The 24,553-nt window shown below is 43.1% G+C and overlaps 1 protein-coding gene across 3 annotated transcripts in view; it reads right to left on the bottom strand.

Moving 5' to 3' along the window:
* The window catches only part of LOC135553909 (GEM-interacting protein-like), a 78,513-nt gene extending 63,927 nt beyond the window's left edge, over positions 1-14,586 (bottom strand). For 2 of the 3 annotated variants that reach the window (XM_064985832.1, XM_064985833.1), the window contains exons 1-5: positions 14,253-14,586; positions 12,218-12,305; positions 9,768-9,864; positions 9,500-9,551; positions 2,029-2,154 (exon numbers count right to left, since the gene is read on the bottom strand). In XM_064985832.1, coding sequence (XP_064841904.1) covers positions 2,029-2,154; positions 9,500-9,551; positions 9,768-9,864; positions 12,218-12,305; positions 14,253-14,307 — 418 coding nt within the window. In that variant the 5' untranslated portion in view covers positions 14,308-14,586. The remainder of the gene's footprint in view (positions 1-2,028; positions 2,155-9,499; positions 9,552-9,767; positions 9,865-12,217; positions 12,306-14,252) is intronic. The other variant, XM_064985834.1, reaches the window with a different exon arrangement.
* Positions 14,587-24,553: the final 9,967 nt, after the last annotated feature.

The raw sequence follows: 24,553 nt of genomic DNA, 5'->3' as shown, positions 1-24,553 counted from the left end.
TGTAATACCCTAACAGTGTTTCTCAGGGTCTGTTATACCGGTCCGTAATACCCTAACAGTGTTTCTCAGGGTCTGTTATACCCTAACAGTGTTTCTCAGGGTAGGTTATACCGCTCTGTAATACCCTAACAGTGTTTCTCAGGGTAGGTTATACTGCTCCGTAATAGCCTAACAGTGTTTCTCAGGGTCTGTTATACCGCTCCGTAATACCCTAACAGTGTTTCTCAGGGTAGGTTTACCGCTCCGTAATACCCTAACAGTGTTTCTCAGGGTCTGTTATACCCTAACAGTGTTTCTCAGGGTAGGTTATACCGCTCTGTAATACCCTAACAGTGTTTCTCAGGGTAGGTTATACTGCTCCGTAATAGCCTAACAGTGTTTCTCAGGGTCTGTTATACCGCTCCGTAATACCCTAACAGTGTTTCTCAGGGTATGTTTACCGCTCCGTAATACCCTAACAGTGTTTCTCAGGGTCTGTTATACCCTAACAGTGTTTCTCAGGGTAGGTTATACCGCTCTGTAATACCCTAACAGTGTTTCTCAGGGTAGGTTATACCACTCTGTAATACCCTAACAGTGTTTCTCAGGGTTTGTTATACTGGTCCGTAATACCCTAACAGTGTTTCTCAGGGTAGGTTATACCGCTCCGTATTGCCCTAACAGTGTTTCTCAGGGTCTATTATTCCGGTCCGTAATACCCTAACAGTGTTTCTCAGGGTCTGTTATACCGGTCCGTAATGCCCTAACAGTGTTTCTCAGGGTAGGTTATACTGCTCCGTAATAGCCTAACAGTGTTTCTCAGGGTCTGTTATACCGCTCCGTAATACCCTAACAGTGTTTCTCAGGGTAGGTTTACCGCTCCGTAATACCCTAACAGTGTTTCTCAGGGTCTGTTATACCGCTCCGTAATACCCTAACAGTGTTGCTCAGGGTAGGTTTACCGCTCCGTAATACCCTAACAGTGTTTCTCAGGGTAAGTTATACCACTCCGTAATACCCTACCAGTGTTTCTCAGGGTAGGTTATACCGCTCCGTAATACCCTAACAGTGTTTCTCAGGGTAAGTTATACCGCTCCGTAATACCCTACCAGTGTTTCTCAGGGTAGGTTATACCGCTCCGTAATACCCTAACAGTGTTTCTCAGGGTAGGTTATACCGCTCCGTAATACTCTAACAGTGTTTCTCAGGGTAGGTTATACTGCTCCGTAAATACCCTAACAGTGTTTCTCAGCCCAAGGGTTCATGGAACCAGTCCGTGATATCTTACTGTCCCTGCAATGGTTAACTGACAATTATTTTCTCTGATATCTTTTCAACCAGTTTTGCTCACCCAAAATGCAAACGGTTCCTATAACAGTCCTTGTCATACCTAAGTTCTACCACTAGAGGATACTGTGGAGGATACTGTTCATCCTTTCACACAGGGTTCAACTGCAAGGTCTATTATCCTATTACAGGTGAGGAATAACCTAATGGCAGGTTAGGCCTACTTTAGACTTGGCTGTCCTTTCCAGGAATAGAGTGACTGACTCCTAGTCTTTCTTAGGAAAAGAGCTTTGGTTGCTGTAGTTACTGCAGTTCCATACCAGCAAAACAACTTTTGTTTCAGAGGGATAAGAGTGCCTTTCGTGTTGTCCTAAAATTATTCTTGTTTATCTTACGTCTTGAGAAGGCTACCTGTCTATGAATGCCAGAAACATGGTATGTACTTCATATTTGGTATGTGAACTATTTTATTTGTTTACATGTAAAGCAAATAGTTAACATACAAGACCATATTTACAAATATATGTGTTTGTGAATATGTTATAGTAGTTGTAGTTGAATGAGTCTGTACCACATTGCAGTGACACACTATGGGCCATGCCCTCATTTGAGATAGGTGCACTTAGCTTTAATTAATTAATGTGTTTATGTCAATGTAAGATTTGCAAATAGGAATGAGGAGACAGACAGTCTGACTAGCAGGCAGGCAGGCAGGCAGGCAGGCAGGCAGACAGACACAGAAACACCCACGTCTCCACTCACCCAGGCTGATTCTCTTTTCCATCCAGGCCAGCAGGTCCTTGGCGTAGCGGCACCACATCTTGGCATACTGCAGGGCCAGCTCTACGCCTCCCTCACAGCGACACAGGGCCAGGTCTGCTTCCTGGACTGAGATTGAGTACATCAGCATCACTGCATATCTTCTCTACCTCACCCTGATAGCCCACGGTCAGGAGGTTTTTAACCCCAAAACACACACAACTGGGCAGTCTGGACCCCCACGGGGCATCCAAGACCCCTCTCCCCCCTGATTCCCAAGGAAAAAGCTGGGCTCACAGGTATGCTTTGTGTTCCATACTACCAATAATGTGTAATCCGAATAATTTGTCATCCAAGAAGGAATAAAAGAGAAGAGACAAAAAGGGTCTCTCTCCTATTTCTCAAATACGTAAGTTCATCAGAAACATAGCTCTTTCCACAGCAGGTTTGTAGTTTAGCCAAACAAACTCTATGGAGAAGAGAGACTGAAAACGACTGGTAATCAGGGCTAGTCCTCAGAGTCCGCAAGGTCCAAGTGCTGCCGTTGTCCACAGGGTCTCTGTCTCAGCACAAGTGGTCACTACTACACCAACACCGGTGGAGGTCTGGTCATCTCAAAGCATGCATAGCAAGAGGTCATCACGTGGGAAATCTAAATGTCCGAAGGAAATTCTCCTGTCCAGTCTAGATTAGACCTGGAAGCAGCTGAACAGACAGTGCTTTAGCAGTCAGAAGTACAGAAAGGAAAAGAGAGAGAAAAGGTTTGCCTGAGTGTTCCAAACAGGCTTTTTAGGTTCAACTCCTCTCCCCACTCTACCTCTCTCCTCTCCCCCTCCCTCCAGCGCCTGTTCTTAACGCTCCCCTCCTCAGTCAGAGAGAGAGAGAAAACGTGACGGTCTGAGAAGATTACCGTGGCAACTCCTTGGTGCCAGAGTGCTGTAATCGACGTGGCAACATCAGAGCAGGTGTGTTGTGGTTGTTATGGAGTCAGGGTGTTGGTGTGACTGACAGCAGTCTGAAGTCAGTCAACTGCTCTCTCTCTCTCTCTCTCTCACTCTCTGACTCACAGTGACAGCGGATGGCGATGTGCAACAATCCTGCAATGCATGTCATGTGCTTCCTTCCTTCCTCCCTCCCTCTCCTTTCTAATCTCTCTTTCTCCCGGTCTCGGTCCTCTTCTTCCCCTCACTAGTTCTCTTGCAACGTCACTATCAGCACCGCTGTCCTTTCACCGGTCCACAGTCGAGCTGCATGCAAAGAAATCTAGTAGTACTGCAGTCTTCTGACAAGTCTAATTCCTGTTTCACTTCTTCTTCTCCAACACAGATGCGTAGTCCTACATTCCAATTCTGAGCTCAAGTCCTCTCTGTGTGTTGTCAGACATCCCTCTCAGTTCCAAAAGTGAGAGCAGAGAAAATATGCTCCTTCAGAGCATAGAACAGGCTTCTCTCTTGAAACAAGTAACTCCATGTCTGAGAAAAAATCCACAAAAACGGTTAAATCTCTGTAGTGAGTGTTGTTCGGCGTTGATCTCGCTCTCTCTCTTGCTCCCCGTCTCATGGGCACACCTTCACACTTCAGCAATGAGTGTCCCTGTCCCACCTGTGTGTGTGTGTGTGTGTGTGTGCGCGCGTCCGTCCCCCTTCCCTTCGCTCTGCCTGTGCTGGCTTCTGCGACTATGGATTATCCAGAGAGGGCAGGTCCAGATTGTGGAGTGACAGGCTTTAGATCACAACCAGGTTTTACCTCCTGGTGTGTGTGTGTGTGTGTGTGTGTGTGTGTGTGTGTGTGTGTGTGTGTGTGTGTGTGTGTGTGTGTGTGTGTGTGTGTGTGTGTGTGTGTGTGTGTGTGTGTGTGTGTGTGTGTGTGTGTGTGTGTGTGTGTCTGACAGACCCTGTCAGGAGGACTAAGAGGGTGGATGGGGTGTGGAACTGGTTAGAGCTCATTACAAACTGTTTATTGGTGCTCCTTCTTACAGCGTTTTTTCCTGTACTTGATCTTTCCTCCCCATCTCTCTCTTTCTCACCCTCTCCCAATCTCTCCCTCTCCCTTTGTCTCTCTGTCTCAGTTGAGAGAACGTCACAGCTGTAGGTTAGTGGAGTTACAGTATATCAGGAATATTGATATGACTGTCAGAATGTCAACTTGTGTTACACAAGTGCCAAAACTAGTTAGTTACAAAAGCTCAGAACTTGGTCCATTCTGTTATTTGCCCTTGACACCTATTAAGACAGTTAAACAACACAGTTGACACGCGCACATATACAGTGCAAGGATCAATCAATGTCAACCCGACGGGACTGACAACAGGCATTACAGAAAGCAGGCCACACCATGGTGCACTCAACTCATCAGCCCTACCACCCTACCCCCACCGCTCGCTCCTATCCACAGCCCCACCCCTCGCCCCTCCATTTGGCTTATTACAGATAATCTTCAAACTGGTGGGGGGTAGCTGAGAGAATTTGGGATTGGGAAGAGTGGATTGGGTTAGGGTGAGGGCAGAAAACTGCATTAGATGTAACTGAATGAAGAGAGAGGAGGAGGGCACTCAGAGGGAAGGTATGCAATATGCTTAGTAACATGATAAATAAGACGTGCTCCGGGGTGAATTTTCTCCAAGCTGCAGTTCTGGGATCAGCTTCCCCTCCCCCAATCCTAGCCTTAGGAAAATGTCAAACTGACCAAAATATAGTATTTGATAGTTTCAAATACATTAAAATTAAAAGTTACCTATTACGATTTCACATTTTTTGGACATCAGAGCAACCTTTTGGGAATCTTATTTGAGTCAGAAAAAGATGTTCATATGATAGGGAAGATATAAACTCAGCAAAAAAAGAAACTACATCCCACTGTCAACTGTGTTTATTTTCAGAAAAGTTTTACATGTGTAAATATTTGTATGAACAAGATTTAATAACTAAGACAAACTGAACAAGTTCCACAGACATGTTACTAACAGAAATTAAATAATGTGTTCCTGAACAAGGGGAAGGGGGGTCAAAATCAAAAGTAACAGTCAGTATCTGGTGTGGCAACCAGCTGCATTAAGTATGGCAGTGCATCTCCTCCTCATGGACTGCACCAGATTTGCCAGTTATTGCTGTGAGATGTTTCCCCACTCTTCCACCAAGGCACCTGCAAGTTCCCGGACATTTCTGTGGGGGGGGGGGGGGGAATGGCCTTAGCCCTCATCCTCCGATCCAACAGGTCCCAGGCGTACTCAATGGGATTGAGATCCGGGCTCTTCGCTGGCCATGGCAGAACACTGACATTCCTGTCTTGCAGGAAATCACACACAGAACAAGCAGTATCCCTGGTGGCATTGTCATGCTGGAGGGTCATATCAGGATGAGCCTGCAGTACCACATGAGGGAGGAGGATGTCTTCCCTGTAACGCACAGCGTTGAGATTGCCTGCAATGACAAAAAGCTCAGTCCGATGACTGACCTTCCACCTCCAAATCGATCCCACTCCAGAGTACAGGCCTTGGCTCATTCCATCAACGATTAATGTGAATCTGACCATCACCCCTGGTGAGACAAAACCGTGACTCGTCAGTGAAGAGCACTTTTTGCGATTCCTGTCCTGTACAAATCCTATGCAGGTGTTGTTACACGTGGTCTGCCACTGCGAGGACAATCAGCTGTCCGTCCTATCTCCCTGTAGCGGTCTTAGGTGTCTCACAGTACGGACAGTGCAATTTATTTCCCTGGCCACATCTGCAGTCTTCATGCCTCCTTGCAGCATGCCCAAGGCATGTTCACGCAGTTGAGCAGGAACCCTGGACATCTTTCTTTTGGTGTTTTTCAGTCAGTAGAAAGGCCTCTTTAGTGTCCTAAGTTTTCATAACTGTGACCTTAATTGCCTAAGCTGTTAGTGTCTTAACGACCGTTCAACAGGTGCATGTTCATTAATTGTTCATGGTTCATTGAAAAAGCATGGGAAGAACAGCCCCTAATCGTGGTATTTTGGCTTTATACCACACCCTCTCCTGCCTTATTGCTTAATTATATCAGTCATCAGTCAAAAGAGGGTGTCTTGTCCTGCTCCTGAAATCTACACACTTTGACATACATGATTACATTGTGTATGTTTATTTATACAGTAATTATTATTCAACATGTCCTCACGTGGGATTTGAACTCACAACCTCTTGGTTCACAGCATTCCAATCTTCCTGCTACGCCACCATGTCTGTGTCATTGACAAGATTTCACCTGTATTCTTATACTTTGGACTTCAAAGTAAATCTCAGCTTTGTATAATACACCCAATAAAAACAAATATTTATCATAGTGATACAGGAGTAACATTGAAACAGAATAATACACTTCACCAACATTAGACAACTATACAGAAAACCCTCAAATTGCAGAATTAAGTAAATAAAATCAATGATGGGAGAACAGTCAGATTAATGGATATAACAAAAGCAGTGCGGATGGCAGTCTTTTGTTAAGTGCAGAGACATATTATAGGTAATTAATTAATGTGTAGGGAACTTCTGAGAATGCTACAAGTTTTGTGACGCAGCAGAAAGCGTACTTCAAACCCCAGGTGGTGTCATATTGAAAAGTCAGTTCTAAGTGACATTGCTTGTCCTAATATTTATATATTTCTTAATTCCATTGTTTGACTTTTAGATTTGTGTGTATTGTTGTGAATTGGTAGATACAACTGCACTGTTGGCGCTAGGAACACAAGCATTTAGGTACACCCGCAATAACATCTGCTAAATATGTGTACGCAAATTTGATTTGATGTCAAATGTAATCATATTATCTTAACATTTTTTTAACTATACTATTTTAGCTGATCAGCGTGTCAGATAACTTAAAACCCCTATACCATTTCATTATTTCCCTTAACTGTTTTCACATGTTGAGGTGAAATTTTCACGTGAAAAGCAAAAAAGACACATATGAGGTCAGTTGTTCACACCTGAAACTACATGTTCACATGTATTCACCACCTGTTCATGTGAGGAAGAAAACATGTTCTCACCTCACATGTGGAATATGCAGTTTCACATGTGAAAACCTAACTCTCTCATGTGGAATGCGTGAAATGAGTGAGTAAAAATTAAATTTGCACTATCACGTGAAAAACGTTAAAATGTTGTCATGTGTATTTTCATGGCATCCCCATGTTGTCACATTTATTTCACATGAGATCACGTTCTCACTTGTGCTTAAATGTTTTTACATGTAGTTACATGTTGTCACATGTTTCTTTAACATGTTGTCATATTAACTTCACATAAGATCACGTGAAATGAATGTCGTTTTTCCATAAGGGATCTCTCCCCCTCTCTTTTTACCATCCCTCTCTACCTCTCATATCCCTCCCTTTTCCCCCCTCACCCACATTTCTCCCTTCCTCTATCTCCTTCTCTCGCATCCCTCCCTCCCTCCCTCCCTCCCTCCCTCCCTCCCTCCCCCTCCCTCCCTCCCTCCCTCCCTCCCTCCCTCCCTCCCTCCCTCCCTCCCTCCCTCCCTCCCTCCCTCCCTCCCTCTCCTGTTTGATGGATATGTCTGAGGGGTAAACTAGAGAGCATCTGTCTGCAGCTCTTAATCCTCTCTCTCCCCCCACCCTCTCCAGTCGTCTCCTAATCTCGTTAACACAGAGGCAATTAGGGCCACCGGCTAATTACAACTCAACAAGAGAGGTTGAATAGGTGGAGATTAACCACCGTGACTGGCTGTCACCCCACTAGTCCCGCCCACACCATTCATCACATCCCACCTGGATTGGCTGTCTGTTAGTATCAGTCACCAGGCAGTGTTTCCAGAAGAGAATGGCTTGGACTCTTGCATCCCTTTCACATAAAGACCAAAACCCCACTAATTTACCATGCCTGCATTTTTATACCAGCTTTTTTGTATATCTGAAAAGCATAGGGGGTAGATAACATGGAAAAATAAAAGCCACCTAAAGACCTAGCCTTGATTCCTGCATTTTCACAGACCCTGTAACCAAAATACAGGTATCGGGTCTGTGTGAATGGTTCTCTGATTATTTGCAAATTCAAATTCATTAACACTTCCATTGTTTAACACCTCACTAATTTGAAATGCAAACTGCCCCCATGGTTTAACAACACCCCCCAACCCTGTGAATTTGGCAGTTACCCACTGATATATATAAAATGGGTATACCTGCAAACAAGTGGCAAATAAGGGTCTGTTTGAAATAACATTGCCTAAACTTTTTTCTATCGTTATTGAGGGAAGTAATTACGTCGATAATTACTGATATTGATTTATCGCCTAGCCCTGCTCTTAGCCCACTGAGCTATAGCCTAAGTAAGTTTTAGCTGTGGGAGCTAATGCAAGTATTCATGTCTCTGGCAAGGTTACTCCTCACACTGAACCAACAAACCACTTTCTTTACTCACACCAGGGTTGGGGTCAATTTGAGTCAGTCCAATACAACTGATTTGAATTTAACTAAACAAAAAGAAAAACACACATGCATACAACACACAACATCTCCAATCGAAAATCAAATCAAGAGTCGGCTTTCTATTCCGTAACAAAGCCTCCTTCACTCACGCTGCCAAGCTTACCCTAGTAAAACTGACTATCCTACCGATCCTCGACTTCGGCGATGTCATCTACAAAATTGCTTCCAACACTCTTCTCAGCAAACTGGATGCAGTTTATCACAGTGCCATCCGTTTTGTCACTAAAGCACCTTATACTACCCACCACTGCGACTTGTATGCTCTAGTCGGCTGGCCCTCGCTACATATTCGTCGCAAGACCCACTGGCTCCAGGTCGTCTACAAGGCCATGCTAGGTAAAGCTCCGCCTTATCTCAGTTCACTGGTCACGATGGCAACACCCATCCGTAGCACGCGCTCCAGCAGGTATATCTCACTGATCATCCCTTTCGTTCCAGTACTCTGCTGCCTGTGACTGGAATGAATTGCAAAAAGCGCTGAAGTTGGAGACCTTTATCTCCCTCACCAACTTCAAACATCAGCTATCTGAGCAACTAACCGATCGCTGCAGCTGTACATAATCTATTGGTAAATAGCCCACCCATTTTCACCTACCTCATCCCCACAGTTTTTATTTATTTACTTTTCTGCTCTTTTGCACACCAATATCTCTACCTGTACATGATCATTTATCAATCCAGTGTTAATCTGCAATATTGTAATTATTCGCCTACCTCCTCATGCCTTTTGCACACATTGTATATAGACTCCCCTTTTTTTTCTACTGTGTTATTGACTTGTTAATTTGTTTACTCCATGTGTAACTCTGTGTTGTCTGTTCATACTGCTATGTTTTATCTTGGCCAGGTCGCAGTTGTAAATGAGAACTTGTTCTCAACTAGCCTACCTGGTTAAATAAAGGTGAAATAAAAAATAAAACAACGTTCTGTATAAGCACTCTGTGACATCTGCTGATGTAAAAAAAAGCCTTATTAAATGAATTTGATTTCATTACAAACATACCTGATAGACCTCCATCTTTGTCATCACCATCTGGGGGGTAGACATCGTCACACTGCAGGGCAGAATACAGACCATTACAGAGAGAAATGGATTTGGAGACAAGACGATACACACTGTACTTCATATCAGTAGAATATGAGCAGAACCTAAGTTCAAATGATAGGCTGGGTATCTGTAAAGCACTTTGTGACAACTGCTGGTGTAAAAAATGGCTTTCCAAAATAATTTTGATTAGTTGCTTGATTGACTGATAGTACTGCTCCCCTACCGTCAGATGATCCAGCTCAGTGTTGTCTGTGGTTTCCGTAGAGACGGTCTCAGCAATCGACTGGGAGTCAGGGTCTGGAAACATCTCCTCTACAGTGCTGATGGATCAGAGGGCCGATACATGTTATAATGGCTTTGTGAAGCCTTCATAAACCCTTCATAATGCCTAGATGCTTCACTTATTATTTATGTGCAAATTCTTACTATACTTAACAAAAATATAAATGCAACATGCCACAATTTCAACAATTTTACTGAGTTGCATATAAAGGAATCAGTCAATTGAAATAAATTCATTTGGCCCTAATCTGAATTTAAGTATGCTCTCTCTAATTCTCTCTTTCTCTCTTTCTTTCTTTCGCTCTATGGAACCCTGACCTGTTCACCGGACGTGCTACCTGTCCCAGACTTGCTGTTTTCAACACTCTAGAGACGGCAGGAGCGGTAGAGATACTCTCAATGATAGGCTATGAAAAGCCAACTGACATTTACTCCTGAGGTGCTGACCTGTTGCACCCTCGACAACTACTGTGATTATTATTATTTGACCATGCTGGTCATTTATGAACATTTTAACATCTAGGCCATGTTCTGTTATAATCTCCACCCGGCACAGCCAGAAGAGAACTGGCCACCCCTCATAGCCTGGTTCCTCTCTAGGTTTCCTCCTAAGTTTTGGCCTTTCTAGGGAGTTTTTCCTAGCCACCGTGCTTCTACACATGCATTGCTTGCTGTTTGGGGTTTTAGGCTGGGTTTCTGTACAGTACTTTGAGATATCAGCTGATGTAAGAAGGGCTATATAAATACATTTGATTTGAACAAATCAAAATATATTTGATATTTGATGTTCTTCAAAGTAGCCACCCTTTGCAGTGATGACAGTTTTGCACACTTGTCATTCTCTCAAACAGCTTCCCCTGGAATGCTTTCCCAACAGTCTTGAAGGAGTTTCAACATATGCTGAGCACTTCTGCTTTTCCTTCCCTCCGCGGTCCAACTCATCCCAAACCATCTCAATTGGGTTGAGGTTAGGTGATTGTGGAGGCCAGGTCATGTGATGCAGCACTCCATCACTCTCCTTCTTGGTCAAATAGACCTTACACAGCCTGGATGTGTGTTGGGTCATTTTCCTGTTGAAAAGACAAATGATAGCCCCACTAAGCACAAACCAGATGGGATGGTGTATCACTGCAGAATGCTGTGGTAGCCATGCTGGTTAAGTGTGCCTTGAATTCTAAATAAATAACTGATAGTGTCACCAGCAAAGAACCCCCACACCTCCATGCTTCAGTCACAACCACACTTGTGGAGATCATCTGTTCACCTACTCTGTGTTTCAAAATGAGACGGCTTTTGGAACCAAAACTCTCAAATCTGGACTCATCAGACCAAAGGACAGTTTTCCACCGGTCTAATGCCCATTGGTTGTGTTTCTTGGCCCAAGCAAGTCTCTTCTTATTGGTGTCCTTTAGTCGTGGTTTCTTTGCAGAAATTCGACCATGAAGGCCTGATTCACTCAGTCTCCTCTGAATAGTTGATGCTGAGATGTGTCTGTTACTTGATCTCTGTGAAGCATTTATATAGGCTGCAATTTCTGAGGCTGGTAACTCTAATGAACGTATCCTCTGCAGCAGAGGTAACTCTGGGTCTTCCTTTCCTGCACTTGAAGAAACATTCAAAGTTCTTAAAATGTTCCGCATTGACTGACCTTCATGTCTTAAAGTAATGATGGACTGTCATTTCTCTTTGCTTATTTGAGCTGTTCTTGCCATAATATGGACTTGGTCTTTTACCAAATAGGGCTACCTTCTGTATACCACCCCTACCTTGTCACAGCACAACTGGCTCAAACGCATTGAGAAGGAAAGAAATTCCACAAATTAACTTCTAACAAGGCACACCTGTTAACTGAAATGCATTCCAGGTGAGTACCTTATGAAGCTGGTTGAGAGAATTCCAAGAAGTGTGCAAAGCTGTCATCAAGGCAAAGGGTGGCTATTTTGAAGAATCTAAAATCGAAATTATATTTTGATTTGTTTAACACTTTTTTGGTTACTACATGATTCATGTCGTAATATATGATTCAATATGTGTTATTTCATAGTTTTGATGTCTTCACTATTATTCTACAATGTAGAAAATAGTTTAAAAATATATATATTTTTAAAAAATGAGTAGGTGGGTCCATAATTTTGACTGGTACTGCATGTACACAGATGTAAGCGGAAGAATATACTCGGTTTACAATCCCACGTAGGTGTACACTTCCTCTCTGGCAACTAGTAGCAGACAACCCACCCCCAACAAATAAAAAATATGTAACTAAATATGTAGCTAAATAACTCAAATGTAAAACATGTCAAGGTGTTCTGAATGATGGACTGATTATAATGTGGAGGGTGTCAATGGTAATATGTGTACATGATGAGTGAATCTAAAAGTCAGACTTACGAGTTGACCAAAGAGAGTTCAAAATTATCGAAGTCCCGGAAGATCTCGCTGTAGCGCTTAGTCTCTGATTTGTTGGGGACCTTCACATCTGGGGTAAAAGATGGATGACAAACATGTGAGCAAGAGAGGCCAAATGATCACTCTTTCTTTTTCATAAAATAAACATTACACACAAAACACACAAGTTGAAATTGCTTTTTTGCAGCTCCCCAAAAAGTTATCTATAAAAAAAAAAAAGCTTACAAAATATCTTCTATTTTTAGAAATAACAAATAAAGGGGTAAACCAACAGCCAACACCCAGTCATAAAACAATGTGTGAGGAAATAAAGAAGTTTGTGGATTTGAAGGCTGGTGGTGGTGGTGGTTATTGAGGCCTCAGATGTGTGATTGTATGTTTGTGTAAAAGGCATTTGTTGTAACACTGTTGTCTTTCAATTCTCCAGCCTCTGGTGAAAAACATATATCACTGTTGGTCACTCATTATAACACACTGAGTACTGCTGAGATGGCTCAGACTGGTTATAAAAACCTTTGTGTGAATGACAGATAAGAAAATGTCCTTTTTATATAACATCTAATAAGGGAAGGACTGCAACTAATCTGAGAAAAAGAGAAATGCAACTCCAACAAAAGGGGTTCTATTCATTTCCTAGCCTGGTTAGGCCAGACTGAATGCTGTGCTCAGTACTGAGTGCAGTATTCAGTCTGGTTTAACCAGGCTATGCATTTACAGTATACAGTTTACAGTATAGGCTGGGGAAAATACAGGTTGATGACACCCAAAACTGAATGCTGTTACATTAACCCTGAGTGAACTACAACCTAATGCTGTAGTCTCTCTCAACATACATTTGTGGGCTAGCAGCATGTGCTGAGACTGCATATGAGGCTAAAAACCTATAGGAATCTGTTACAGTTGAAGCTGACTGTGTATCACTTTAAGGGCAGTTAATATGCAAAAATACTCAACTCCCAGTGTTAACAGATGGAAAAAAATCTATATCTCTCCTCCCTCTCTTCCGCTCTCTGTCTCCATTTAGGTCAACCACATCCTGCTTGTGATGTGTGTCATGTTTTGCTCAGAAGACACAAAGTCCTTGTTTTTCACCTTAGCAGAGTTCTGTTCATATGGCAGTCAAAGACAGGTAAGAGATAGTAGAACTGTACACAACCAAGCTCTGCCAAAGTTCAGCTCTATAGCGCAAATTAAATTTAAAAGCAATGTTTTCTTGTGTGTCCACGGAGACTGCATTCACAGTAAACGCTGCATATGTCAGCTCAATCAGAAATTAACTTCAAATGTTAAGCGAGCTATAGTGCTGAACTTTGTGATATGGATTGAATCAAGCCCTTAGTCTAACAGAAAGCAGGGCCCTATAGCCTACTGTGCATGTCAGAGTTCTAGAGGGAGCTCGAGAGAGGGTTCAAATAGTATTTCTCTTAAATCATGAGAACTGATGTCCCTGACTTAATGGTTTCAAGAGCTTAATTTTTTTTTAAAGTTTCACGAATGGCACACACCAATATGCAAAATGGAGGATGAGTTCAGGAGGTTCACTGATCCTGCACTGACTGGGAGGATGTAGCATGCAACCACACATGCACGCTCACACACACACGTTTGTTTTATTATCCTTCTGGGGACCAAACAATTGATCCCCATTCAAAATCCTATTTTCCCTAACCCCTAACCTAACCCTAACCCCCTACCTCTAACTTCTAACCCTAACCCTAAACCTAACCCCTAAGCCTAAAATAGCCTTTTTCTTTGTGAAGACCAGCGAAACTTGTCCGAAGTATCCTTGTGAGAACTTTGGGTCCCCACAAGGACAGTAAAACCAAAAACACACCCATACACACACCTTCCCTGAAACATTTTCTCACCTCCTTTTCTACCTAAATGGATGGTTTCCCAGACCCAGATGGAGACTATTCTCCATTGAGCATGCTTTAGTCCAGGAGTAGGCTTAATCTGAGCACTGGAAACTGGCCCACATAATAACAATCTTCTGTTTTCTCTTGTTGTTACTCACCTGGGGTTTTGGAGTGCTCCTTCTCTTTAACTTGGGGTTCTTCTTCTCTCTCCATCTCTATTTCAGACTAAATATCACAAGTGCACCTAGCCCCAAACTACCATATAGCACAGCAACCCCATCAATGTTCCTCGCACCACCAGAAACGTTCCATAAACCTTCTATCAATCAATCTATCAATTCCATCAACGTTAGCAATGCCTACTCGTTCACAAGACAAACAGCAGCTACAGAGCAGGAAATGAGCTCAAGTTCCTCTAGATGCACACTAACATTTGACTAGAACACTGCTGCTGTCTGGTAAAGTGCCTGGGTTTGACCCTTCTCTTCTTGCTCTCTCTATCTTCCTCTAGTGCAGAGAGAGGTTGGCCAATACGGTTTCACCATCATGATAAGAGGAAGTGTGATTCTGTTCAATCTAGGTCACACCTACATTGTCACACTGAACATAGAGAGTGTGCAGGAGGAAAAAGAGAGAAAAAGTGATTCTGCGTTTGCAGAAAGTATTAGTGCACTTGCCTCTGTGTTGTACTGTTTGTGTTGTGCAGATGTTCAGAGGTCAAACTTTGACCTCTAAAATGATCTCTCTCATGGGTGTTGAAAGATGAATGATATTATGCACATCTCTGCAATTCAAACTCAACAGCAACCTCTTGAGATTGCAATCTCATAGTCCTCACCAGTGTCGTAATAGGCAGTAAACATTTTGAAACTGAGTGAAATGGGAATACTAATTGTACCTTTACTAACTGTAACTGTGCCCAATAACAACAAAGGTTTCCTTTTTCTGTTGCAAACGTTTTGCTACAGTGTGACCTTACTCAACCCATGATAGTAAGGTAAAAATGTCCAGGAGATGGATTCTAGGGTGCTGAGACTGACTGACCTGTGATGGAGCGACGCAGCATGGTGAGGGCGTGGCTGACTGGAGGTCGACCCATGGATGAGTAGCATTCCGCCAGGGGCTGGAGTGACAGCTGTAGGGCCTGGAGCCCCATGGACACATGCAGCTGGTTAGGACCACCCAGCTCTGGGAGGGAAGGTGGGAGGGAAAGAGAGAAAGATAAAATATTTAGATTGAGAGATTACGTACTGTAAAAAAAAAAAAACTTCAATAAAAGAAAGTTGTCTGTGTGTGTGTGTGTGTGTGTGTTTGTGTGGTAATTTGTAAACTAAAATACTATATGCGTTTCTATAGTCAATTGGCGCAGTGGTGACCCGTCATTCAGGGCCTTTGGGGCAGAGCAGCAATTACAGCCTCGAGTCTTCTTGGGTATGACTACAAGCCTGGCACACCTGTATTTTGAGAGTTTCTCCCATTCTTCTCTGCAGATCCCCTCAAGTTGGATGGGGAGCGTCGCTGCACAGCTATTTTCAGGTCTCTCCAGAGATGTTCGATCGGGTTCAAGTCCGGGCTCTGGCTGGGCCACTCAGGGACATTCAGAGACTGGTCCTGAAGCCACTCCTGCGTTGTCTCGGCTGTGTGCTTATGTCTTGTTGGAAGGTGAACCTTCGCCCCAGGCTGAGGTCCTGAGTGCTCTGAAGCAGGTTGTCATCAAGGATCTCTCTGTACTTTGCTCCATTCATCTCTGCCTCGATTGTAACTAGTCTCCCAGTCCCTGCCGCTGAAAAAAAACACCAAAACATGATGCTGTCACCACCATGCTTCACCATAAGGATGGTGCCAGGTTTCCTCCAGCTGTGACACTTGGTATTCAGGCCAAGAGTTCAATCTTAGTTTCACCAGACCAGAGAATCTTGTTTCTCATGGTCAGAGTCTTTAGGTGCCTTTTGGCAAACTCCAAGTGGGCTGTCATGTGCATTTCACTGAGGAGTGGCTTCCGTCCATTCCATAAAGGCCTGATTAGTGGAGTGCTGCATAGATGGTTGTCCTTCTGGAAGGTTCCCCCATCTCCACAGAGGAACTCTTGAGCTCTTTCAAAGTGACCATCGGGTTTCTGGTCACCTCCCTGACCAAGGTCCTTCTCCCCCCAATTGCTCAGTTTGACCGGGCAGCCAGCTCTAGGAATAATCTTGGTGATTCTAAACGTATTCTATTTAATGATGGAATGATGGAGGCCACTGTGTTCTTGGGGACCTTCAATACTGCAGAAGTGTTTTGGTTCCCTTCCCAAGATCTGTGCCTTGACAAACTCCTGTCTCGGATCTCTACGGACAATTACCTCAACTTCATGGCTTGGTTTTTGCTCAGACATACACTGTTAACTGTGGGACCTTATATAGACAGGTGTGTGCCTTTCCAAATCATGTTCAATCAATTGAATTTACCACAGGTGGACTCCAATCAAGTTGTAGAAACTTCAAGGAAGATCAATGGAAACAGGATGCACCGAAGCTCAATTTTGCGTCTCATAAAAAAGGGTCTGAATACTTATGTAAGTAGTTGTTTTTTTATTTATTTTTAATACATTTGCAAAAAAATCTAAAAACTGTTTTCGCTTTGTCATTATGGGGTATTGAGTGTAGATTTCTGAGGATTTGATTTTAGAATAAGTCTGTAACATAACAAAAAAAAGTAAATGTGTCTGAATACTTTCTGAAGGCACTGTATCGTTTATATATATATATATATTTGTTGTTGTTGTTGTTCTTGTCTGTTTTGCATGCTATTTTGGCATTAATATGTGTCCCATATCAGTTTGCAAACAATGTAAATTGCGTTAATAAAGCTGCATACAAACATGATCTCTTTTTTGCTTTGTTGAGTAAGGCAGCTCCAAAATGCAGGTGTTGCCATTGGTTTAGTGTTGAGGGTATGCCCCACCAAGATTTACATACTAAAATCGCCACTGAATTGGCATATCAGACAGTATGCCTGCATGCCCTGCAACTTGCATTGGAATCGGAAGTAGGATGGCGACCCCTTGAGGCATGGTCGGTAGTCACATGAATAACACTATTTAACATGTCAAATAGTATACATATGATATGAGTAAGGTAAGATATGTAAACATTATTCAAGTGGCCTTATTTAAGGTGACTAGTGATCCATTTATTAAAGTGTCCAGTAATTGGGTCTCCATGTAGGCAGCAGCCTCTCTGAGTTAGTGATTGCTGTTTAGCAGTCTGATGGCCTTATGGCCTTGAGATAGAAGCTGTTTTTCAGCCTCTCGGTTTTTCAGCCCCAGCTTTGATGCACATGTACTGATCTTGCCTTCTGGATGGTAGCGGGGTGAACAGGCAGTGGCTCGGGTGGTTGTTGTCTTTGATGATCTTTTTTTGCCTTCCTGTGACATCAGGTGCTGTAGTTGTTCTGGAGGGCAGGTAGTTTGCCCCCGGTGATGCGTTATGCAAACTGCATCACCCTCTAGAGAGCCTTTCGGTTGAGGGCGGAGCAGTTGCCGTACCAGACTGTGACACAGCCCGACAGGATGCTCTCGATTGTGGATCTGTAAATGTTAGTCAGAGTTTTGGGTGACAAGCTACATTGATTCAGCCTGCTGAGGTTGAAGAGGTGCTGTTGCGCCTTCTTCACCACACTGTCTGTGTGGGTGAAACATTTCAGTTTATTGTTGAGGTGTTCGCCGGGGAACTTAAACATTTCCACTTTCTCCACTGCTGTCCCTTCGGTGTGGATAAGGGGATGCTCCCTCTGCTGTTTCCTGAAGTCCACGATCATTTCCTTTTTTGTTGTTGATGTTGAGTGAAAGGTTGTTTTCCTGACACCACACTCCGAGCACCCTCACCTCCTCCCTGTAGGCCAGGCCTGGCCAACCCTGTTCCTGTAGAGCTACCATCCTGAAGGTTTTCGCTCCAACTCTAATCTAGCGCACCTGATTCGAATAATTAGCTGGTTGATAAACTGAATCAGGTTAGTTACTACTGGCGTTGGAGCGAAAACCTTCAGGAGGGTAGCTCTCCAGTGAACAGGGTTGGGCAGCTCTGCTGTAGGTTGTCTCGTCGTTGTTGCTAATCAAGCCCACTACTGTTGTGTCATCTGCAAACTTGATGATTGAGTTGGAGGCGTGCATGGGTGAAAAGGGAGTACAGGAGGGGGCTGAGCATGCACCCCAGTGTTGAGGGTCAGTGAGGTGGAGATGTTGTTTCCTACCTTCACCACTTGAGGTGGCCCATCAAGAAAGGCCAGGACCCAATTGTACAGGGCGGGGTTGAGGTCCAGGGCCTCCAGCCTGATGATGAGCTTGGAGGGTACTACGGTGTTGAATGCTGAGCTGTAGTCAATGAACAGCATTCTTACATAGGTATTAGGTTAGCATTAGCATAGGTATGCTTGTTGATTGTTGAATATGCTTGTTGATTAATCAGGACCTGAATATGACTGCATGCAATTTAATAAGTTAACACATTTTTTAATACTTATTACGCATTGATTACACTATCACTCGTATTTCATATGTCACAACGATTCATTGTTTCATATTCTAGGATGCTGGTAAAGTTTTGTCCAGAGCCCCTGCTCTCCACTAGCTCTGTCTGGACAGTCCTGGTCATGAAAAAAAAGCTAGCTAGCTGATGACTGCAAACAATGTTCTTCCCCAAAAACATAGCAAAACTTCATCATCTGTTTCAGTAGATATAGTTAGCTAGCTAACTATCGAGCTAGGATTCATCTAAAATACCCCTAATTTATAAGAAAGTTCTCATTTGATTTATGGTGGTCGAACCCATCTGTATGAAAATAGGCACAATAAGGAATAGCCACAAGTGTAATTTGCGATTAGCCTTCAAAATAAAAGTCTGTCATTGACAGTGATGCAAATTAATACAAATAGTGGAATTATGCCATAACTGAATATATCATGCTAAATGAAGTTGTAATGATGTTATATAAATTCAACAAACGACAATAATTTGTTAATTTGACAAATCTGTTGAAATCGCACTATGTATTAGACTTCAGAATTGCATTGGGGGCACACTTATTTCACTGTACCTATGGATTGTGGATCAATGACATTGGGTATCAGTCTACTCAGTGATACGCAGAGAACATTAGTGTTGTAGCTCTTATTGCGGGACTCTGAAACCGGTGAGAATTGAGCCACATTTATTGTACCAGTTACGCATTGTGTATTATACCACTGTGTGTATTGAAGGCTCCCGAATGGGATCTCAGTGCAATATTTGAAGAATCTAAAACACTTTTTTGGTTAGTACATGATTCCATATGTGTTATTTCATAGTTTTGATGTCTTCACTATTATTCTACAATGTAGAAAATAGTAAAAAATAAAGATAAATCCTTGAATGAGTGGATGGGTCCAAACTTTTGACTGGTACTGTATATATAATTTATGAGTCCAAAAATGGGATGCCTTAACTACAGATTTCCCCTTTAAGTCAATCAAAAGTTTGCAAGTTTGAGCATGTGTCTATTAGGCCTATGGATAATTATATATATTTTTTTTTAAATATCGGCATGAATGAGAAAGCCCCACTTTTATTCCATAGGCTTGGATCTGCACTATGCAGCTGTTGCAAGAGCGCATTTTTCACTGGCTGTCCACCGGTTTCAAAAATATGTTTTTTAACCTTTATTTAACTAGGCAAGTCATTTAAGAAAAATTATTATTTATAATGACGGCCTACCCCGGCCAAACCCTAATGACGCTTGGCCAATTGTGCGTCGCCCTATGGGACTTCCAATCAGGGTCAGTTAAGATACAGCCTGGAATTGAACCAGGGACTGTAGTGAAGCCGCTAGCACTGCGATGCAGTGCCTTAGACAGCTGCATGACTCGGGAGCCTGAAATGATTGGTAGGCAGCTTAAACTTCTTGAATTCAAGCATTATTTGGTTCAAATACACATTTAGATATGTGAACAGCCATCCACAACAACAATCCTTAAGGTGCTAAAAGATAAATGAGAGAGCAGCAGTGTGATTCACATCCATGCTCTATGTAGATATCAATAATAAGTGATATCTGTATCGCCGTAGATTACACCACTACTGTCATCCTTACCTCGAAGCGTTTATTCAAGTTGGATAATCTTTGAATGCCGACAGCAGTCGCACCATTGGAAGATATACAGTTGAAGTCGGAAGTTAACATACACTGAGGTTGGAGTCATTAAAACTCATTTTCAACCACTCCACAAATTTCTTGTTAACAAACTATTGTTTTGGCAAACTACTTTGTGCATGACACAAGTCATTTAAAAAAAGACAGACAGATTATTTCACTGTATCACAATTCCAATGGGTCAGAAGTTTAAATACACTAAGTTGACTGTTCCTTTAAACAGCTTGGAAAATTCCAGAAAATTATGTCATGGCTTTAGAAGCTTCGGATGGGCTAATTGACATAATTTGAGTCAAATGGAGGTGTACCTGTGGATATATTTTAAGACCTACCTTCAAACTCAGTGCCTCTTTGCTCAAGCAAAGCATCATGGGAAAAACAAAATGGGAAAAAAAAAAAAAAATTGTAGACCTCCACAATTCTGGTTCATCATTGGGAGCAATTTCCAAATACCTGAAGGTACCACTTTCATCTGTACAAACAATAGTTGGCAAGTATAAACACCATGGGACCACACAGCCGTCATACCGCTCAGGAAGGAGGTGCATTCTGTCTCCTAGAGATGAACATAATTTGGTGCAAAAAGCACAAATCAATCCCAGAACAGCAGCAAAAAACAGACAATGGTTTGCAACTGCAGATGGGGACAAAGATCGTACTTTTTAGAAAAATGTCCTCTGGTCTGATGAAACAGAACTGTTGGCCATAACGACTATCATTATGTTTGGAGGAAAAAGGGGGAAGTTTGCAATCCGAAGAACACCATCCCAACAGTGAAGCACGGGGGTGGCAGCATCATGTTGTGGGGGTGCTTTGCTGCAGGAGGGACTGGTGCTCTTCACAAAATAGATGCCATCACGAGGAAGGAAAATTATGTGGATATATTGAAGCAACATCTCAAGACATCAGTCAGGATGTTAAAGCTTGGTTGCAAATGGGTCTTCCAAATGGACAATGACCCCAAACATACTTCCAAAGTTGTGGCAAAGTGGCTTAAGGACAACAAAGTCAAGGTATTGGAGTGGCCATCACAAAGCCCTGACCTCAATACGATAGAACACTTGACTGCAGTCTCTACTGGTCGTTGTTTTCAGGCTGATTGTATTGGTGCTAGCTAGCTACCAAGCTAAAGCTAGCTACCCCAGAAGTTGCGATCAACCAATGATGCTTTATTACGAACGCGGTATTGTAAACACATCGTTCGTGGCCGGTGTTTGCAGACTTTTTTGTACAGCTTTGACAGTGCTACTGATAGTAGTGGTGGCGCTTGGCTTGTGTTATTTAACGTGTCAAATTTTATTTATTTATTTTATTTCATCATTATTTATTCAGGTAGGATAGTTGAGAACAAGTTCTCATTTACAGCTGCGACCTGGCCAAGATAAAGCAAAGCAGTTCGACACATACAACAACACAGAGTTACACATGGAATAAACAAACATACAGTCAATAATACAATAGAGAAAGTCTATATACAGTGTGTGCAAATGAGGTAGGATAAGGGGGGTGAGGCAATAAATAGGTCATAGCAACGAAATTATTACAGTATGGCAAATTAAACACTGTGGTGATAGATGTGCAGAAGATGAGTGCAAGTAGCGGTACTGGGGTGTAAAGGAGCAAAATAAATGACAATATGGTGTTGAGGTAGTTGGATGGGCTATTTACAGATTGGCTATGTACAGGTGCATTGATCTGTAAGCTGCTCTGACAGCTGGTGCTTAAAGCTAGTGAGGGAGATATGAGTCTCCAGCTTCAGTGATTTTTGCAGTTTGTTCCAGTCATTGGCAGCAGAGAACTGGAAGGAAAGGCGGCCGAAGGAGGAATTGGCTTTGGGGGTGACCGGTGAAATATACCTGCTGGAACGCATGCTGCGGGTGGGTGCTGCTATGGTGACCAGTGAGCTGAGATAAGGCGGGGCTTTACCTAGCAACGACATATAGATGACCTGGAGCCAGTGGGTTTGGCGACGGATATGAAGCGAGGGCCAGCCAACGAGAGCATACAGGTCACAGTGGTGGGTAGTATATGGGGCTTTGGTGACAAAACGATGGCACTGTGATAGACTGCATCCAATTTATTGAGTAGGGTATTGGAGGCTATTTTGTAAATGACATCGCCAAAGTCGAGGATCGGTAGGATAGTCAGTTTTACTAGGGTATGTTTGGCAGCATGAGTGAAGGATGCTTTCTTGTGAAATAGGAAGCCAATTCTAGATTTAATTTTGGATTGGAGATGCTTAATGTGAGTCTGGAAGGAGAGTTTACAGTCTAACCAGACACCTAAGTCTTTGTAGTCAGAACCATCCAGAGTAGTGATGCTGGACGGGTGGGTAGGTGTGGGCAGCGATCGGTTGAAGAGCATGTATTTAGTTTTGCTTGCATTTAAGAGCAGTTGGAGGCCACGGAAGGAGAGTTGTATGGCATTGAAGCTCATCTGGAGGTTAGTTAACACAGTGTCCAAAGAAGGGCCAGAAGTATACAGAATGGTGTCGTCTGCGTAGAGGTGGATCAGAGAATCACCAGCAGCAAAAGCGTCATCATTGGTGTAAACAGAGAAAAGTGTCGGCCTGAGGATTGAACCTTGTGGCACCCCCATAGAGACTGCCAGAGGTCCGGACTACAGGCCCACCGATTTGACACACTGAACTCTGTCAGAGAAATAGTTGGTGAACCAGGCTAGGCAGTCATTTGAGAAACCAAGGCTGTTTAGTCTGCCGATAAGAATATGGTGATTGACAGAGTCGAAAGCCTTGGCCAGGTCGATGAATACAGCTGCACAGTATTGTCTCTTATCGACGGCGGTTATGATGTTGTTAAGGACCTTGAGCGTGGCTGAGGTGCAGCCGCGACCAGCTCGGAAACCAGATTGCATAGCGGAGAAGGTACGGTGGGATTCGAAATGGTCGGTGATCTGTTTGTTAAAACTTGGCTTTCGAAGACCTTAGAAAGGCAGGGTAGGGTAGATATAGGTCTGTAGCAGTTTGTGTCTAGTGTCTCCCTTTTGAAGAGGGAGATGACCGCGGCAGCTTGCCAATCTTTGGAGATCTCACATGATATGAAAAGAGAGGTTGAACAAGCTAATAATAGGGGTTGCAACAATTTCTGCAGATAATTTTAGGAGGAGGGGGCCAGATTTTGTTTGAAAAAGCTAGCCTTATCTTTCCTAACTCCCTCTGTATATTGGTTCCTAACTTTCCTGAAAAGTTGCACATTGCGGGGGCTATTCGATGCTAATGCAGTACGCCACAGGATGTTTTTGTGCTGGTCAAGGGCAGTCAGGTCTGGAGTGAACCAAGAGCTATATCTGTTCCTGGTTCTAATTTTTTTGAATATAGCATGCTTATTTAATATGGGGAGGGAAGCACTTTTAAAGAACAACCAGGCATCCTCTACTGATGGAATGATGTCAATATCTTTCCAGGATACCCTCGGCCAGGTCTATTAGAAAGGCCTGCTCGCTGAAATGTTTTAGGGAGAGTTTGACAGTGATGAGGGGTGGTTGCTTGACCGCAGACCCATTACGGACGCAGGCAATGAGGCAGTGATCGCTGAGATCCTGTAGAAGACAGCAGAGGTGTATTTGGAGGGCAGTTTGGATAGAATGATATCTATGAGGGTGCCCATGTTTACAGATTTGGGGTTGTACCTGGTGGGTTCATTGATAATTTGTGAGAGCATCAAGCTTAGATTGTAGGATGGCTGGGGTGTTAATTAAGCATGTCCCAGTTTAGGTCACCTAGCAGCACGAGCTCTGAAGAAAGATGGGGGCAATCAATTCGCATATGGTGTCCAGGGCACGACTGGGGGCAGAAGGTGATCTATAGCAAGCGGCAAGAGACTTGTTTCTGGAGAGGTGGGTTTTTAAAAGTAGAAGCTCAAATAGTGTTATTTGATACATCAAATAGTGTAAAGGCGTTCCATAATATGCAGACTGTGGTTACTACATGCCACACCCACTACATCCTGCGCCCAATACATGCCCCACCCACTGCCATTGACCTACTAGATATTTGGCCCACATTTCAGCACAGTAGGTGGCGGTGCAAAGTTGGATGCCAACTGACAAAAAAAACATTGAAGGAGGCTAAATAAATTTGGCTTGACACCTAAAACCCCAATTATTGCACAGAATATGAGGGGATGGCAATTTGACACCCAACACCCCTATAATCACAGACAGTAACTTTGATAAGGTTTCAGTGGTGCAACATCTAGCCAATTTGGTCATGACATATCAATCTCAAAGTAAAGTTGAGAAATCTCTAATTTGACAATCTGGAGGAAAAGAGACC

This window comes from Oncorhynchus masou, chromosome 14, assembly GCF_036934945.1.
Source record: "Oncorhynchus masou masou isolate Uvic2021 chromosome 14, UVic_Omas_1.1, whole genome shotgun sequence".
NCBI classification, from domain to species: Eukaryota; Metazoa; Chordata; class Actinopteri; order Salmoniformes; family Salmonidae; genus Oncorhynchus; species Oncorhynchus masou.
This window is presented reverse-complemented; position numbering and strand designations above follow the sequence as displayed.